General features: G+C 45.1%; 1 protein-coding gene across 1 annotated transcript in view; it reads right to left on the reverse strand.

The window, feature by feature from the left end:
• Window positions 1–19,072, reverse strand: part of Dip2b (disco interacting protein 2 homolog B) — a gene marked incomplete at its 5' end in the record, with an annotated part of 109,850 nt that overhangs the window by 75,133 nt on the left and 15,645 nt on the right. The window contains 2 exons of the mRNA XM_028788260.1: window positions 5,399–5,524; window positions 15,070–15,195. Of these exons, the coding sequence (XP_028644093.1) occupies window positions 5,399–5,524; window positions 15,070–15,195 (252 nt within the window). The remainder of the gene's footprint in view (window positions 1–5,398; window positions 5,525–15,069; window positions 15,196–19,072) is intronic.

A 19,072-nucleotide genomic window follows, 5' to 3' on the forward strand; every position in this document is an offset into this window, starting at 1 on the left:
TAGCTATTCACTGCACTCCTGACAGCCACACAGCCACAGGATCCACATACACAGAGAATCTGAACATCTGTGTATTAGCTATTCACTGCACTCCTGACAGCCACACAGCCAAAGGATCCATCCATACAGAAAATCTGAACATCTGTGTATTAGCTATTCACTGCACTCCTGGGTATTTAAAAAAAAATCAAAAGCCCGTATCTGTACAAAGACTTGTACATGAATGTTACTTGTAATAATGTAAAACGGGAAACAACCATGTCCATGTACAGACAAGTGAATGGGTAAACTATACATAGTCTACCCATGTGGTGAAGTATGAGCCATCTATTGGGATAGATACAACATGGGTGAATGAAAGCTAGCCCTTCCCTCCTGCTCTACCTGTGAAAAAGAAAACAAAAAACTACATGGCTGTACTGCATAAACATCTAGGAAACACAAGCTAACGCACAGACGAGGAGAGCACAGCCGTGGCTATCAGGGGCGGGAGGATCATGAAGAACTCAGGAGAACGCCAAGATGAGCATTATCTAAACTGTGTCTCTGTGTCACAGCCCGGCAAGGACACACCCAAGTCCACGATCGCAGGCTGCAGCTCAGTGACAGACTGCGTGCTGAGGTGTGTGAGGACAGACCCCAGCATGCTTCCCTCCACAGAATTTACTTTATGTCAACTTTAATTGAATAAAATCATAAAAAGCAAAATTGAAAAGGCTTTTCAAAATCTGAAAAAGACTTAATTTGAAATATGAAAAGACTTACAAGGATGAAAATGGCACCTGAAACCAACACCACCTGAAAGTAAAGATGCGCTGAGGGGCACTGTGAGCGGACAGGCTCCTGGAGGACAGCGCCTACCAGAGCTGGAGCTATGTATCAGGAGTTAAGAACACTGGATGCTCTTTTAGAAGACCCAGGTTCAGTTCCCAGCACCCACATGGTAGCTCACAATAGTCTAACTCCAGTTCTAGGAGATGACACAGTGCATATACATAGCCCAAACCCTCAGGTATACAAAATTTTTAAAAATCTTTTAAAAAAAGAAGAAGAAAGGAAAAATACGCCCCGCTGTCGGGCCCACTTAACAAGTGACAAAATTAGGTCTCGACAACGGCTTGGGAGAGCAAGTAAGCCACATGCACTGAGATAACGGATGAATGTCCACTCTGACAACCACTGCAGAGTACTGTGTCATCTCACTCGGGCATGGAGCAGTTGACTGCAAGTTCCACACAGAAAAGCCACTTCTGCTGCTGCCAACCCTGCTGTGTGATGCTAGAGACTGAACCACGTGCGGGCTTCATGCTGAGCCTCATCTCCAGCCCAGGGATTCTCTTCCAAGTAACATGTAAGTGGTGGATTGGCAGCTCTCAGGAGGCGATGGCTAGTTAGGACTACCCCTCTGTGGTACTGTGCGTATCTAGGCAATCGTTCTGTGAGAGGGTTTCCTGTCTGTGACAGTAGGATTGATAAGGACTGAGTCTAACCATTACCCACAGACAACGAGCATCTGGCTATCTCCTATCTGCAGAGTGACTGCCCTCCCTATCTTGCAAACACTTACAGGAAACACGGTCTGGCAGGGTGGTCTTAGTGAAAGTCCTCAGCACAGGGTAAGGCACCATAATCCCATAAAGCATCCCTGAGGTGGATGAAAAATAGTAATGCCCCAGTATTCCCCAGGACATCATTTTTATGTAAAGAAATGCAGAGAATGAGATTAATAGTGTGGTAAAAGTTTAAAAATACACTATAGGAAAAAAGCTTCTCCTTGCCATGCAGTTCCAAGAATAAGCAGAGTCCTGGGCAAGTATGGCCTTGTCAGAGCACATGTCCACATGCAGCCTCCCTCTACTTGGGGTCACCCGACCTCTCTCACTCAGCAAACGATAACCTCACAAGCTGCAGAAAAGCTCAGAAACAGAAACAAGCAAGTTAGTGCTGTGGGTCTGCATTGTACTTATTTCTGTATGAATGAGCAATGGTGTTACACAAAGAACCTCTACAGAGAGAGCTGAGGTAATGGCCTCATGACATCAGTAAATGATTTCAGCACATGAGACAAATGTACCATAGTCACTCAAGCAGTCTAAAGGATGGGGAAGGCCACAGGCGCTATAACACTAGGAGTCACTACACACTTAGAAAACTTGAATTTTCCAATTCATGGCAGTTTAGTGTAGGCATCAATAATCACATTTTAGGTTCACTGACGTCTTATTTGAGAGTCATTTGTGAAAAAAGACAAATCATTTTCCATGCCAACTGTTATCATTGCTTCCAAACTGCATGACACCATAAGTAAAGCCAAACTGTCTGAGCTTTTCCTCCTCAGACCGCTTGATCAGGCAGCTCTCAATTCTCGTCCGGTTAGTAATCCAGGAGACTATGCACCTCCCACAGGGAGAGCCCAGTGATGTGTGCCCCAGAAGAAAGCTCCACACAACACAACACACAGATTGTGGGCTGACAGCCAATGTAGAAGATTGAAGGCTGAAATGTGCTACAAGTTCTCTTAAGATATGTGTGTGTGCACACAGGAGGTTGTGTGTATGTATGTGTGTAGGGGTGTGTGTGTGTGCTTGCAGTTGTGTGCCTCTGAAGGCCAGAGGTTGTCACAGGTTCAGTGATTGGCTGGCCAGTGAGCCCCAGGAACCCACCTGCCTCCTCCCCACACAGTGCTCGGGTCACAGATGTGCGCCATTGCACTCAGCCTTTAGAATCGACCTGAGGATTCAAACTCCATTGAGCCACCCCAGCTGCTTGTCTTCTGACCCTTGTATAACTGGCCAGACACTGACTTTAAAAACATTCAATGATGGGCAATCCTATCATTGCTCCTCCTCCTCCTCACCCCTAGAATATATCCTCTTAACTTGGGTCCTCACTAGCAAAAGGAGATAGCCAGATAAAACTGTGTGATGCTCCTGAGTTAGAGGTCTCAGGTCATGGAACATGTTAAGTGGCTTCAACTGCAAAAGGGCAGGAGAAGCCAAGCCACTTTTGCTTGCTTGTTTTGTTGAGACAGGGTTTCTCTGTCTAGCCCTGGCTATTCTGAAACTTACTTTGTAGACAAGGCTGGCCTAGAACTTAAGAGATTTGTCTTCTACTGCCTCCCAAGTGTTGGGATTAAAGGTGTGCACCAAGTTGGGCAGTGGTGGCGCACGCCTTTAATTCAAGCACTTGGGAGGCAGAGACAGGCGGATTTCTGAGTTTGAGGCCAGCCTGGTCTACGGAGTGAGTTCCAGGACAGCCAGGAAACCCTGTCTCAAACAAAACAAAACAAAACAAAACAAAACAAAACAAAACAAAACAAAAGATGTGCACCACCACTGCCCAAAAGAATGGCAAATTCCACTGCTAACAAGGAAAAAGATAGCAGAACCTTAGGATACAGGTCTCCCACCTTCCCTCTCTGGAGTGAAGTACTTGTACTTGGTATATGCAGAACAGCTGAATGAGAACACCAAGATCTATCACACTGGGGGCTGTGCGAGACTGCTTGGGGAGATCACAACATCTCTTGATGGGAGAGCGTTTTCTATTTGCAACACAGATGTCCCTAATAGCATATGGAGGTGTTTCGAATCCTATTCAGAAGCCCCTAGGACAGAAGGTAAATGGACTGGAAGCCTGATCACTCTGCTCTGCTGAATCATCTCTTAGAGGACTGTATCTTTGTTATAAATTATTAACACCTGAAATGTGATCAAGAACATTATGGTACATAGTTCTTGAAGGTTTCGTAAGAACAGAGCATGCATATTTAGAAATATAGAGGCTTGCAGTAGACTGCAAAGGACTATGGTTCCATTCAGCAATGAATAGCTGGGATTTGGTTTGAGAGCTGCTAAGTGCCCTGTGACAGTGACTTTTATGAAAGGCCTGACAAACAGGTTCCCATTCCTTGAGAGCCTTCTCAATTCTTTGATGCGCTCTGTCTTCTAAGCTGGAGCCCTGAGAGCAGCCATTTACTCAGAAGCCGCGGTGCCCTGACAGAGGCTGGGAGAGGGCTGCATGTCACGCTGCTCCCACCCTTTGCCATTTACTGAAACTGAACCTTCAGCTATTCTGCAGGGAATCTGCCAACATGGATGGCTACTAGACTGAGAGCCCCCTTTGTGCCCAAGGACCCAACTTGTACACTGCACAAATGTGGAAGGGAATCCATCCAAGTCTCTGAATGAGTGGGCCTCAAGCATGCACCACTCTGGACACAAAATGCCTCATTGTGTCAGTCTGCCAGAGGTACCCTGTGTTACATTTGAGAAACACTTGAAGCCACAGAGCTATTTCTCTTTCAAACATATTGACACCACAAATGAAAGGGGAAGAAGCACACACAGCTGACGAGCACACAGCACACCCAAGTGCCCTGAGAGTCAGGCGAACCTAGAAGGACACAGTCACATGAGCATGGACCCACAAGCGAAGCTCAGCATGGCAGCTGTGACCGAGACAACCACACGGCTCCCCAGGAAAGCTCGCCAAAGCCATGGCAGGGGTTAAGAGCTGTGCTGTTCTTACAGTGGACCCAGGTTCAGTGCCCAGCACCTAGAACAGTTTGTAACTATGGTTCTAGGGGACCTGTTACCCTCTTCTGGCCTCCAAGAGCACCAGGAATGAACACAGTATACGTAGATACATGCAAGCAAAACTCACATCCATAAAATAAAAATAAACAAATAATTGAAAGAATATTGTCTGGTATTTGAGCTAAAGAAAAAATAAGTCTTTTTATTTGTTTGTTTTCATAAATTTGGCAAAACATTCTGAACAGGAAAGAAACTTGAGGTTCCTTGGATGTGAAATTTTAACTCCTAAATTTACACTGGGAGGAATAAATTCCAAGTCTGGTAGTGGGGAGGGAGGGAAATCTATTTCCCACTTACTTCTGGATCTCACATAAAAAAGAACACTTTAAAGATATAAAGATGTATTAACAGATATCTATTTTTTTCAGATCTATTTCAAATTTGTATTATTATACTCTTAAAATCTCTAACAGCACCCAGAATTCTGTTCCAAGTCTACCCACTCCTATGCTGGCTGTTAAGATAAAACATCAATTGAGGAGACTAATGGGTTAAATCTATAACAAGAGATCACATTTGGAGACACAAAACATCCATTTCCTCACAAAAGGGCCTGTGCTTGTGCTTGCTGCTGACATGAGTGTGGGTGACATGAGTGTGGGTGTCGTAGGCACAGCGCCGAGGCTCAGAAGGAAGCAGTCTGCAGAGGCCTTGGGGTCTTGGCGTGTGCTGCTCACCGGCCCCTTTAAAGTGCACTCCTTAGGTTCACTTGATACATGGGGAGTTCCAGGTCCCACCTCAGAAGGAATATTTCCAAATGCCATCCAGTAACTGTCGAAGTGGAAGGGTGACACACCTACCTGGAGGTGTGCAGGCATCCGCAGGAGACTGGACAAATGTGGATCGCCTCTTGGTGGGCATGGGCAAAGCCATTTTCTGTTCTTTGTGTTTTGCCAGAGCAGCTTGGACGGCTTCCGTGTGGATATCTGGAAAGTTAAACACATGAACATTTGCACTCAGACGGGGTCATGACCTCTGAGGGATGAGCTCCTAGTACTCGGGCTGTTACAAATGCCAAGCAGGTTTAGGGTTTTATTTATCTTTTGAGTCAGATCAATTAAAATAAAACCAAAGATAGAAACAAGAGAAGTCAAGGGTAATTTCAGAGAATGACCGATTGTATGTGTGACGGGGCAAAGGGCTGTTGAGGGGCGGAGTCCAGCGAGCATCTGTGCCCACGGGGAGCTCTGGCTCTACGCACACTGGAGTTAATTCTAAGGAGATAATTAGACACATCCTAAATCGAGGATGCTGAATTAGAGCACTTCCAGCGACAGCAGCTTAGGGTATGCTGAGCAGTCAGAGAGCCTGGCTGAGACACCTGCTTTTGTGCCACAGGAACAGAAGGGGCCACACTGGGCTAGAAAGTCACAAGGGCACACATGACATATAGGCCAGTCTGCACACAACTTACACGAGTCATAGGAACCTTAAAATTAACATATTCCAAACAGAACTCTGGATTCTCCACACCAACTACAAAATGGATTGTCACTCTGCAGAAAGCATGATGCAGTCTGCGCTGCTCTGTGGAAGACTTCTTACAAGACATTCAACTTGGACCTCTGGCCTCCCCTCCCATGCACTCACAAGTACAAACCCATTCACACCAATACAAACACCTGCATACACAAGCATGTACACGTGCCCATCACACAGAGACTAACAGGAAAGGAAGGATGTTCTCACAGATCCTACTGAGGAGGGTCAGACTCCATGCGCTTCCCAGCTGACCATCTCTCCTTGCCCAGGAATGGCTTCCGCCACATCCTGCCAGGCATCTCTGCTCTGGAAGTGTGACCTCAGATGAGCAGCTGGTCCAATCAGATCCTTCTTTGGGGGAACTTAAACTCTGAATCAGAAAGTGTAGGTACTAGAGCAGATTTGAGTTAATGACAATGACCCAGAAAGGAGAGATTCTGAACTTCAAGTGAGATCCCTGGAGTTTTCTCCTTTCCTTTCTCAGTCATTTCCTCCTGTGACCTACACTAGCTAAGTAGCCTGAATCAGCAGCTGTTTGTATAACCAAGCCAGCCCCAACTAACACATATGTATTGATTATTTGGGAATTTCACATAATGTACCCCAATCACTCAATCACTCTTTCTTCCCCCTCCTCCCTCCCAGGTCTGCTCCCCTGACTCTTATGGTTCCCCCACTCATTAAAAAAAAAAAAGATTTAAAAAAGTCCAATTTAAGTTGTCCATAAAGTCACTAGAGCATGGTTAAACTCCCAGTAGCTAGCCTCTTAAAGAAAAGTGAGTACCTCACCACTGCAACCCCCACCGGTAACCATGTATACTGCAAACCTAACTCCAGCATCCTTATCACAATATTTCAAAATTCTCTTTCATGACTTGCTGTCTAGGTTGTTACTTTTCAAGGGAGACATGGCAGGGGAGTCACAGAAGCTTATGTTTCTCTTCCTCAATGCTGAGCCCGCGGTCATAGATACAGGGGCAGGAGAAGCTTCCTTGCCCTTTAAAGTCAACAGGAGCGTGGTTCATGGACTTTCACATGATACCTGAAGAAAGCACAGACCATGGATGCCCACATGGCCTCCAGCATCCGTATGTGCTGTAAACCTTGGCATGGGCTCTGGTGGCACTACAGGTCATGGTCACCAACATGGTCTGTGGCGGCAGGCTGACCCACAGACATCTGCATGGCCTTTTGTAGAAACACCAGCCATCCTCCCCAGCCCCTGCCGCAGGATACTGCAGCAGGCCATGAACCCAAATACAGCCCCCAGAGACAGCACAGGCCACAGACATCAACAAGGCCTCAGAGATGGAGGCAGCTGAGCTTTTCTCCAGAGCACATGCAGTGCTGCATTCCTCCATTCCGTTGCTGCATTCCATTGCAGGGGCACTGGACACTGCAGCACGTCACTCAGTCCAGCTCTGCCACACAGCTCTCCATGCAGACACTCATCGCCACAGGCTACTGGTCTCTGATCTCTAAAGCACTGTAAGTAACTACTAGACCACTGCTGAGACTTCAGGTCTTTATCTTTGGTGCTGATGACGTGCTCCCCTTCTGGTTCTGCAGCACTGACTCTTCCTAGCAGCCCAGAAGCTCACACATGGAGTAGGTGTTGGGACGGACTGTCTCTAAGTGCTGGATCTGGGCCTGGATGGATGGCAGCTGAGTTGGTCAAGCCTCACCCCACCCACCACCCAGCCTGCACTGAGCAGGATCTTCCGGGCAGCCACCCCTGCACAGCCCAAATAAAAACGCTTGCTGTGTAAACAGCTCTATAGCATAACTTTAAAAGGCTCCATAGTACTTCACTGAATTAATAGATTATCATTTAAGCAATCCTTTAATATCAAATATCAGGTTGCTTCCATTTTTCTTACTACTGTTCACAACAAGGGAGGTTGAACATTTTTAGTTTAGGATTCATCTAACTATTTTCTCAGGATGAACTCTAAGGAGAGGAATAAGATTGATGACTGTGCACTTCTTACTAATAGGCTTACCTAGTCTGGAGACGAGGCACAGGGGTCTGTGCATGCTAGGCACTCTTCAACTATGTTACATCCTTAATTTGCTTTATTATGTCATGAAAAATATTCCTGCTTTTCTATCAGCAGAGCGTCTAAGCACGCTCATGTCCCCATAGTCTTCATGTTCATGTGTGTATGTGAGTGTTTGTGCATGTGCCTGTGCATACCAGGGGTCCACTCAGGCATTTATATCTCTTTTCAATTTTCTTTTTCAATTTCTGTTTCTCATTTACAGAGGACTTAAAAGAATGTATTGTATGCTTTTTTTTTTGGGGGGGGGCGCTGGTTTTTTGAAACAGGGTTTCTCTGTGTAGCCCTGGCTGTCCTGGAACTCACTCTGTAGACCAGGCTGGCCTCGAACTCAGAAATCCGCCTGCCTCTGCCTCCCAAGTGCTGGGATTAAAGGCGTGCGCCACCACTGCCCAGTATATTGTATGTTTTTAAGACATTCTTACTTCAATTATTTGTCTGTTTGGGCTGTATATGGATAAACTTACAATGATTTGAATGAGAATGGCCCCCATAGGCTCTTATGTTTGAATACTTGACCCCTAGTTGGTGGAATTCTTTGGGAAGGAATGGGAAGTGTGGCCTTGTTGGAGGTGTATCCCTGGGAATGGGAGGTGTGGCCTTGTTGGAGGAAGTGTCATCCTGGGGGTGGGCTTCATTAACATCATTCCCAGGGAGTTCTCTGCCTCATGATTGTGTTTCAAGATGTGAGCTCCCAGCTTCTGCTCCAGCGACACAAGGGCCATGGAGTCAACCTCTGCCACTGTCTATCTCGGTAAATGGTTTCTTTTATAAGATTTTTAAAAAAATATTTATGTAAGTTGCCTTGGTCATGGCATCGTCACAGTGGTAGCGCAGTACCTATGGTGCCCAGGTGCTCACGTAGACGTGAGACCAGCTCATTCCTACTCCTGTGTGGGTCCCAACAAGCCTGCCCTGTTGTTCTGTGTAGGATTACCCCACAGACTTCATGGGTCTTTCTGTCAACAGTAAGAAGAATGAGCTGTGGGGAGCTCTGGGGCCAAGCACTTGCTTGCCTGGAATGCATCAATCCTACCTAAATTCCTGAAATCACCAAGATGAGAAAAAAGTAATAATATATTATGAAAACAGTTTAAACAGACAACACTAATTAAGAACTTTTCAAGACACACTAGCTCAATAGTTGGATATACTTTTGTCTCAAGTTTCTGTACCTATGAACATTAACTAATGCTCGGTCTCCTGCATGCTGGGATTATAGGCATGCACTAGCTTCCATGCCCAGTTTGGGATATTACTCCAAACTGTATCTCCAAAAGTATTTCTACATGTGATATGAAATGGGAGAGCAAAGGCACCCCCTTGTCTTCCCCCCACCCCTCCACAACTGCTGAAATACCTTTGGGAGGCTTGAACCACAGAGTAGGAGTCACAGCATCATGTCCGAGAACACTGTCCCTCATGAGAACCCTTGCCCAGACACTGGTCAAAGGAGATCTTCCCAGTTACTCTAGCCAAGATTTCTATTAATAGAAACACAGCAGCCCTCCTAACAGAATGGGACAATTCAACAATACAGAATTCATCTTGATCTCTGATAAGGAAATCACTTCCCAAGTTTAGTCCCTAGACAAAGCTGACTTTGGATTTCCAGGCCAGAAGTCATGGAAGCTGAGTATTGTTTTCCAGCACTAATGTCTGGGTGATGCTAATATAGCCTTGTGGTGGGCTGAACATGCTTGGCCCATGGGAAATGGTACTAGTAGACAGTGTGGCCTTGCTGGAAGGAGTGTTGTCACTGTGCGGGGGTGGGCTCTGGGGTTCCTATGCTCAAGCTCCACCCAGTGTGGAAGAGACCATCCTCCTGGCTGCTTGCAGAAGACAGTCCCCTTTTGGCTCTCTGTGGATCAGACGTTAAACTGTCAGCTCCTTCTCTAGCACCATGTCTACCTGGACACTGTCATCCTTCTCACCATGATGATAATGGACTGAACCTCTGAAACTGTAAGCCAGTCCCAATTAAATGTCCTTTATAGGAGTTGCCTTGGTCATGGTGCCTCTTCACAGCAAGGAAACCCTAACTAAGACAGAAGTTGGTACCAGGGACGGGGGTACTTCTGTGATAGGCCTGACCATGTTTTTGTTTGGAGGTATATGGATTTAGGGATTTCGGAAAGCAGTGGAACGCTTTAAGTGGGGCTTAATGGTCTGTCCTAGTAGGAACATGGAAGACATTGGTGCTGAGGGTTATTTGAACTGTGGGGTCCTGGCTCTAGAGGTTTCCAAGGAGAATGTTAGTATGTGGCCTAGAGACTAGCTTTGTGATAGCTGAAGTATGTGGCTGCTTTTTGCACTTCTCTGAAGAGTCTACCTAAGGCTAAAGTGAAGAGCTTTAGATTCATTGTAGTAGCAAATGAAAACTCAGAACAGCCTGGCATAAATTCTGTTGTGTAGTTACTAAAGTTCACTCTTATGAAGAACGTTTTTATGAAAAGGAGCAAGCTGAGAAAGGAAAAATACAAAATGTATGGCTCAAGTATTAAAGGGGAATCAGGAAGTGGAATGAAACTGAATCCTGTGTTCAAAGAGATAAACAGATTAAAGGACTGGTGACCTCAGGGCAAGATCCCTCTGAGCTAAGTTTATTGTTTATGTGTTTGCAGTTGAACAAGAGATCATTGTGTCTAGGCACTGTTATTACCAGGTTACAATCCAGAAATGAAAGGTATACCTGTGATCTGGATCTTGAAGCTGAAAGACACAGGCTTCTTGAGGCATAGTGGTCATGAAAAGCTTAGTTCCAGGCATGGTGGTACAGGCCTTTAATCTCAAAACACAGAGGCAAGTAGATCTCTGACTTGAAGACCAGCCTGGTACATAGCAAGTTCCAGGTAAAAGAAAGCTAAGGTTCAGGAATGGTGGTACACACCTTTAATCCCAGCAGTCAGGAAACAGGCATGCAAATCTGAGTTTGAGGTCAACCTACAGAGCAAGTTCCAGGACAGCAAGCTTATGCAGTGAAGGAGTTGGAAAACAGAGAGCTGGTGATAATGTAATAGAACAAGGGGGCCTTGTTCCAGCCCCAGCAAGCAGCAGATCTTGGTCACTTCAGCCATGTGGCTCTGGCTTTAGAGTCAAGAGTAGAAGGGGTTACTGGGACAGTTGATGTTGGTTAGCTGGAGCTAAGAAATTACTGGTGATTAAGAAGAGATGAGTGTCACTGAGGTGAAATCTTCTGGAAAGTATTTTTGGAGAGCACAAAAGAAATTGTGTTCAGAGATAGCCAAGGTTGCACCTTGTGCTGCAGCTGTACTTGGTAAAGAGTAAGAGCCATCCAGGTGGTACTGATTTTGAAGGCATGAAGGGGTCATGAAGAGCAGCCGAGGCCTGGCACTGTGAGAGGCCAGGGAAGGCCATTGGTGAAGGTGCAGCCTCAGCTGCAGTCGATGGCCCAGGACTGAAGGGGTCATGCAAAGGAGCTGGAGGTTGGCACCATGAAGAGAGCCTATGAGAGGCTATTGGTGAAGCCTAGTTGCAGCGGAAGATCCCAACATATTGGAGACGCCAGTACCACAGGATCAACACCAAGAACAGCAGCAGCAGTGGAGTGGAGTCAACCAGAGCCTAGTGTGCTACAGAGGGCAGAGCTGGAGAAGTGATGCCAGCCCTTTGGAGGAGCCTAGAAGATCATGGGTGGATCCAGACATTTGAACAAGAAGCTGTAAAGTTGAAGTTGCCTTGGAGACCCCAAGATGTTAGAGATGCCAGAGCTGTGGGAGACCTGCTGAGGAAAGCTGCTAACAGGGAATGGAAGCAGCCCAGGAGAAATAAGTTTCAGTCAACAAAGATGAAAGGAGTTGGAGATCTGAAGACTGGTTTGACATCAGCCATGGAGATGCAGAGTTTGGAGTTCACCCAGCTGAATTTTGGTCTCATTTTGGTGCAGTATTTCGAATGGTAATGTGATATTGGAAGTATGTGATTTGTTTTTTGCTTTTGATTTTATAGGGGATTACAGTTATGTGATTGCATGAATCTCAGAAGAGACTTTGAATTTTGGCCTTTTAATATTGAGACTGTTATAGACTATGGAGACTTTTGAAGTTGGACTAAACGTATTTTACATTATGCTATATCTAGGAATGGCCCTCATACCTATGGGTGCCAGAGAGTGGAATGTGGTGGTTTGAATATGCTGGGCCTATGGAAAGTGGCACCATTAGAAGGTATGGCCTTGTAGGAGTAGGTGTGGCCTTGTTGGAGGACAGTGTCACAGTGGGGATGGGCTTGGAGGCTCCTATGCTCAAGCTCCACCCAGTGTGGAAGAGACCATCCTCCTGGCTGCCTGTGGAAGGAAGGCAGTCTCCTTCTGGCTCTCTGTGGATCAAGATGTAGAACTGTCAGCTCCTTCTCCAACACCATGCTTCCTGTCATGATGATAATGGACTGAACCTCTGAAACTTAAGCCAGCCCCAGTTAAATGTTGCCCTTTATAAGACTTACCTTGGCCATGGTGTTTGTTCACAGCAGAAAAACCCTAACTAAGACAGCCCTGAAAGTCCTGTGTTTTATTGTTTCACTTGAGGTGGCTAATTTCTCAAAAGACTAACATTAAAGGCATTGTTAGATTGACCTTCTATTAAATCACATTCCACTGTAAGCATTAACTAAGTGTTTTCTGCAGCTGGGAACATATCACACATGTGCAAAAAGGTAGATCACTTCTTAATGGTCAGGAAAAAGGAACTTTGTTTGTTGGTTTGTTTGTTGAGACAGGGTTTCTCTGGGTAGCCCTGGCTGTGCTGGAACTTTGTAGACCAGGTGTGCTTAGAAATCAGAGATCTGCCTCTCTGCCACTCAAGTGATGAGATTAAAAGCCTGTGCTACTACTTCCAAGTGACAATGAGGTAATATTAAGCAAAATGTTTAGGTCCCTTGGCCTAAGCACTAAGAATAGGCCCAAGAATCTAAACTCTGAAAAGCAAGGGCTGGAGAGACGGCTTGCCAACTAAGATCACTGACTGCTGTTATGGGAGACCATGTCCACCACCAACACATCAACTCACAATGGTCTGTAACTCCAGTTCCAGGCAGCCCAACGTCCTTTTCTGGCCTCCAAAGACACTAGGCACACATGATCTATATACATACATGCAAGCAGAACACGAAAACACATAGAATAAATAAACTCTAAGAACATAAGCATTTCCACTTGTACCTGAGCCATCAGCAGAAAGGCTGGAGCTGTGGCTGGAGCGTCACAGGTGCCAAGGAGCCCGAGCAAACAGCTTCCACTCAGCCACACCTGCCAGCGTCAGATTATCAACCCTCTCTGTGCACCTCACTTCATTCTGAATTGCAAGTTTTACTCAACACCCCTTACGCTCCTGAGCTATTCTGCATGTGGCATGTAGTACAACCCTTCCCATCTGCAGAGATAAGGAGGTGGAAGTTGCCCTCTCATCCTCTCCTGTCCCCTTCCCTCCTGTCAGCAGTTGCTGTTGGTTTCAAAGATCCCAGAATTCTCCAATGTGCTGAGAGTTTTCACGGCTAGACAGCTGAACAACTCCCAATATCCTGAACACAGCGGTCTCTGTCTACGTGCTCTACTCACTTGCCTTGTTATGTCCATGACAATGTCACAACACTCTCTCAGCTCCTCAGATTTCTTTTTAATGTTAGGAAGGTGCTTTAAACAAAACAATTATTTATTTTATGTGTATGAGTGTTTTACCACACTCATGCATGTGTATGCCACTGGAGGCCAGATGAGGGTATTGGATCCACTAGTACTGGAGTTACAGACGGCTGTGAGCTACTATGTGAGTGCTGGGAATTGAAATTGGGTTCTTTGGATGAGCAACAAGTGCTCTTAACCACTGAGCCATCTTTTCAGCCCTTCCAGGATTAAAAAAAGAAAAGATTCATTTTACTTTTGTGTTTTGTGTTGTGTGTTTGCATATATATATGTGGGGGGGGTGCCCTTGGAGGCAGCAGAACAGGGTCCGAACCTCTAGATCTATAGTTACAGGCGTGTCAGCCACGTGATGTGAGCTGAGAACCACATGAGGGCCTCCACAGGGGCAACAAGTGCTAGCAGTCACTGAGCCACAGACATTATCCTGTCAATCACCTTTTCTTCCCTCCTTACTGGCCTTTTTCTGGCTAATTTCCTCCCTCCCACAAAGTCCCAGTGAGATAAATACCAGCCTGACAACTCAGTTCTTAACACCGCCTTGCATTTAACCAAATACTTGATTCACAGACTATGCTTTCTAACAGCTGGGGAATTTTGAAAACATGTTTCAACATGGCAGGGCCTGGAGATCACAAATTGGTTTCTGCAAGATAAAGTCAAAACTTTGTATCACCTAATCTGTTCACGAAGTCCTTTTCCATAAGCAATCACTGTGGACACAGAATGTAGAGAATCGTCTCCTTGGCTCCTTCAACCAACCCGTTTATAATCTATCAACAACACGTCAAGAAAGAAAGAAAACCAGAGGAGAAAAAATGCTCCAGGAGTTTAGAAATGAGAATTATAAATGCCCAAACCCTTCTGCTTTGGTTAGGGCATACTGCAGAACTGGAGTAAACCTCAAAAGGTGACAGTGGTACCTAGGAAATCAGGGTTGCCTGGCAACAAACAAGATCTCTGGATAAGTTCAGTAGGTACTAGACATACTGTTGAATGAATGAACACAATCTCCTGGCACAAAGGAAAGCAGCACATCAAACATGAGGGGTGCTCAGGAAATACAATTCACACTGCCCAGGACACATGGTTCACAATGCCCAAAACACACAGTTCACACTGCTCAGGACAAATGGTTTACACTGTTCAGGGCAAACAGTTCACACTGCTCAGAACACATGGTTCACAGAGCCCAGGACACAGAGTTCACACTGCCCAGGACTCAGGAAACGCAGTGTACATTACAGGCAGAAAAACTACAATTCCTTCTCACCTGATCGGTATCTCTCATCTCTTGCACCTCCAGAACGTGAACGGTGGTACTTGGAAGGTGCGGAAGTCTGAGCTGCTGTGGGAGCGGAGGTTTGGTTTCTTTCTTTCTGTCCTGTGGAATCAGTTTCTAAAAGAGGAAGTTTGGAAGATGGTTATCCAATGGCAACAATGGGGAGGTGATATGTTCTGAACACTGAGCATTCTTACAACAGCTGGAAGTAGTTCTCATCCCCTATCTATAGTAAACAGAGGTTAAGTTAGGCGCATAATGTAGATGTGAAAGCCACAGGCCAAAAAATTACCTTATAGCTGTAACTGTCAACAGACTGATAGTAAAGAAACAGTAAGACAATAAATGTGTAAAAAGTCATCCTTGAAACTGGCCCACCAAACAGTTAAGTAAAAAACAACAAGGTTGTGTGCATTTGCTGTTCGGTTTGGGTTTTGGGTTTTGGGTTTTTTGCCCGACCCCAATCCCTGCAGTGCTGAGAATCAAGCTCAGGCCTCACATGAGCAAGGTACTGTTCCGCCACTGAGATACATCCCCAAGTCTGGATTGTTTGTATTTGAGAGAAGGGGTGGGGTGCCTTTTATGATCCATCTAGAGATAGATGTTCCTTAATGGTTCCTGTTGCTGGAATTCTCACCGACAGCTCCTTAGCTGAGCAGAGCATGGCACAGCCGTGGACTGTAAGCCTGGCCTGTCTAATACACTCAGCGTGCTGCAGTTCAGCTAAGCTGCAGCCCTGCTCAGGTTCACCTGGCCTTGGGCTCCTGACTCCGTCGCCCTCCTCTACTCCCAGGTATTGCCCTTTAACACTGCACACAGATAACACGTTTTAAGTGTCTACGGTTGTAAACTGGCCTACATTCTCAATAATCCACTTCAAATAAGAGCTACATATTTTTTTTTTAAGTTTAGTTTTTCAAGGCAAGGTTTCTCTGTATCCCTGGCCGTCCTGGAACTCACTCTGTACACCAGGCAGGCCTCAAACTCACAGAGATCTGCCTGCCTCTGCCTCCTGAGTGCTGGGATTAAAGGCATGCGACACCACCAACTGGCTGTCTAAAATTCTTAATATATTCTCCATATTTTCTTCAACAGACTATATAGCTCCTGGGCCTATTATACCTATTACCTGGATTTTGTTTTGTTTTGAAACAGGGTCTTTGTGTAGCCCAGACTTGCCTAGAATCTGGAATTCTCTCATCTCAGCCTTTTCAGTGCTGAGATCAGAATGTACCACCAAACCAAGCTACACTGATTTTTCTTTTCTTTTGCTTTTTGAGACAGAGTCTCATGTCTTCCAGGAGTTAACTTGCTATGCAGGCGAAGCTGACATTGAACTCCTGATCTTTCCAAGTGCAACTAGGATTAGTGTATGCTACCATGGTGACGCAGAGTCTGTCATCACAAACAGATTTATTGGGACATAAGGTGTGGTGGTTTGAATATGCTTGGCCCAGGGAATGGCATTATTTGGAGTAGGTGTGGCCTTGTTGGAGTAGGTGTGCCACTGTGGGTGTGGGCTTTAAGATCCTTGTCCTAGCTGCCTGGAAGCCAGTCTTCTCCTAGTGTCCTTCAGATGAAGATGTAGAACTCTTAGCTCTTCCAGCGCCATGCCTGCCTGAACACTGTCATGTTCCTGCCCTGATGATAATGGACTGAACCTCTGAACCTGTAAGCCAGCCCCAATTAAATGTTGTCCTTATAAGAGTTGCCTTGGTCATGGTGTCTGTTCACAGCAGTAAAACCCTAACTAAGACAGAGTTGCCTAGGTCATGCTGTCTGTTCACAGCAGTAAAACTGTAACCAAGACAGTAGGAGTAGTCATTTACAGTGTCTATGGCTGTTTTCATTCTGTACAGGCAGAACTGAGTAGCTATGACAGAGACTGTAAGTTGTTGAAGCCTAAAAGACATTGGCCCTGTACAGAAAACCTTTTCCAAACCCTAACCCACAATAATAAAATCAACATTTAAATTTTTGTGCCTGAAAGCACATACAAATTTCATTTTATTTCTCATTCTGTGAAATAAGCCTGCAAAGCCAGTCCTCCTGCCCCTTTAACAGAGGGAGACTGGCTGGCTAGCTGGAAGCTGCAGAGCTTGGCAGACTCTGGTTGGGCTACCTCTGCTGGTTCTCAAACAAAAGGCTATAAACAGAACTACAGGAAATCTCCCCAAGACCTTTAAAAAGGAAAGTGATGGGGGATTAGCAAGTCAGGTCAGGAGCACCAAATGCTTAGGGATCCAGAATCAGTAGTTAGTAAAGAGGGAAAACATCCAACCCCCAACCCCAAGTACCACACCACTGTCCCGCACGCACAGAAAAGACTGCAAAAGCCACTTGCCTGAGAAGGTACTTGAAATACAGTCCAACCAACTTTAAATAGAGAACAAAAAATAGAAAGCAGCTATTTTTATTTTTACAGTCAGATGATGTATACAGGAAGGAAATCAAATTAGCACGCATGAGCTACTTTGTAAATATGCACAGGGAAAATGGTTTCAGGTAGCACACTGATCCTTAAAACATGTTCTTACTGGCTTGGAGGATTCTGTTTGTTTAAGTTGGATTGTTTGTTTTTTTTTTTTTTTCTTTCTTTCTTTCTTTCTTTCTTTCTTTCTTTCTTTCTTTTTTTGAGGGGCCATATAAAACTACAATTGTATTACCTACTGCTGGTTATTTTACTGATCAAATAGCATAACAAATCACTCCAAGAAACATGATGTTTCCAAACTGTATAGTTAATGGTTTAAGTGTTAAAAAGAATGAATGTAAATTCTTACTTAAAAGAGGAGACATACAGATCTAAGTATTCTTTACTGTCTTTCTCAAATATGTTTCTGCTTTATTTTTTGATGTAACTAATTAAAAAGGAGAAAAATAATGTAGGTTAAAGATAAAAAAAACTGCCACAAAGAAGTGACAGGCATAAATCTTGGAAAAACCAGAAGAGAGCACACTAAATAAAAATGGGGTCAGCGATGTACAGGCCAGAGCACAAGTGAACGGACACCGGAGACGAAGTCCGCACGGCTCACTACCAAGTAATAAGCAAGTTTCTGTCCCCTCAGGAATGCTTCTAAGTCAACTCATTAGCCCAAGGTCTAAAACTATGACAATTATATTTTAATTTGTCAGAAATAAACCCAAAAGTTCTATTTACTGTTTCAATAAGTATGCCCAGCACATAATACCATACAGACATAGATTTATGTCAGAATAAACCGGGTTCACATGAGTAATGCATCTGCTCCAACTTGACAAGACATTGTAAAAGCAGCCACAAAAGTTGATCCACAACCATCTGATTAGCATTCAGGAGGCTGAGGCAGGAGGACTGCTGTGAGTTTGAGATCATCCTAGGCTATAAAGACAACAAAAGACACCAGCAATATGGCTCAGTGGTCAAATGTGTTTGCCACTACATCTCACAGCCAGAGTCCAATTTCCAAGACCCACACGGCAGGAGAGAACTGACTCCTGCAAGTTTTCCTCTGACCACACACACACACACACACACACACACACACACACACTCACCAAACAAACAGTAAATATAAAAACCAAGAGTGAAGCAGACTTCCAGGAGGAACTGTGAATCCACCAGGAGAACCTAGCACAGCCCAGAAAGCTTATCTTTCTGAAATGGGAGCAATCCCCCACTATGCACTTTATCAACTTTTATTTCTAGGTTCTGCATTGACACGGGCTGGCTCCAGAGTGCTGGGATTACAGATGTGCACTACTGTGTACAGCTAAAGTGCTTTTGCTGAATGTAAAACCAGATGTTCATTATAGGACATTAAGGGAATACCAAGGAAGAAAATGAAAGTGATATTGATTCTCTTAAAACTAAAGGCTATGACCTATCAAACTAAACTATGTTCCTAGATAGAAGGTGGCTCTGAGCAGAGCTTAGTTCTGCCTCTCCCACAGGAGCTGGCAGTGAACATGAACTGGGGGCTCTCCACAGGAACTGGCAGTGAACATGAAC

This window comes from Grammomys surdaster, unplaced genomic scaffold, assembly GCF_004785775.1.
Source record: "Grammomys surdaster isolate TR1022 unplaced genomic scaffold, NIH_TR_1.0 125742, whole genome shotgun sequence".
Classification (NCBI taxonomy): Eukaryota; Metazoa; Chordata; class Mammalia; order Rodentia; family Muridae; genus Grammomys; species Grammomys surdaster.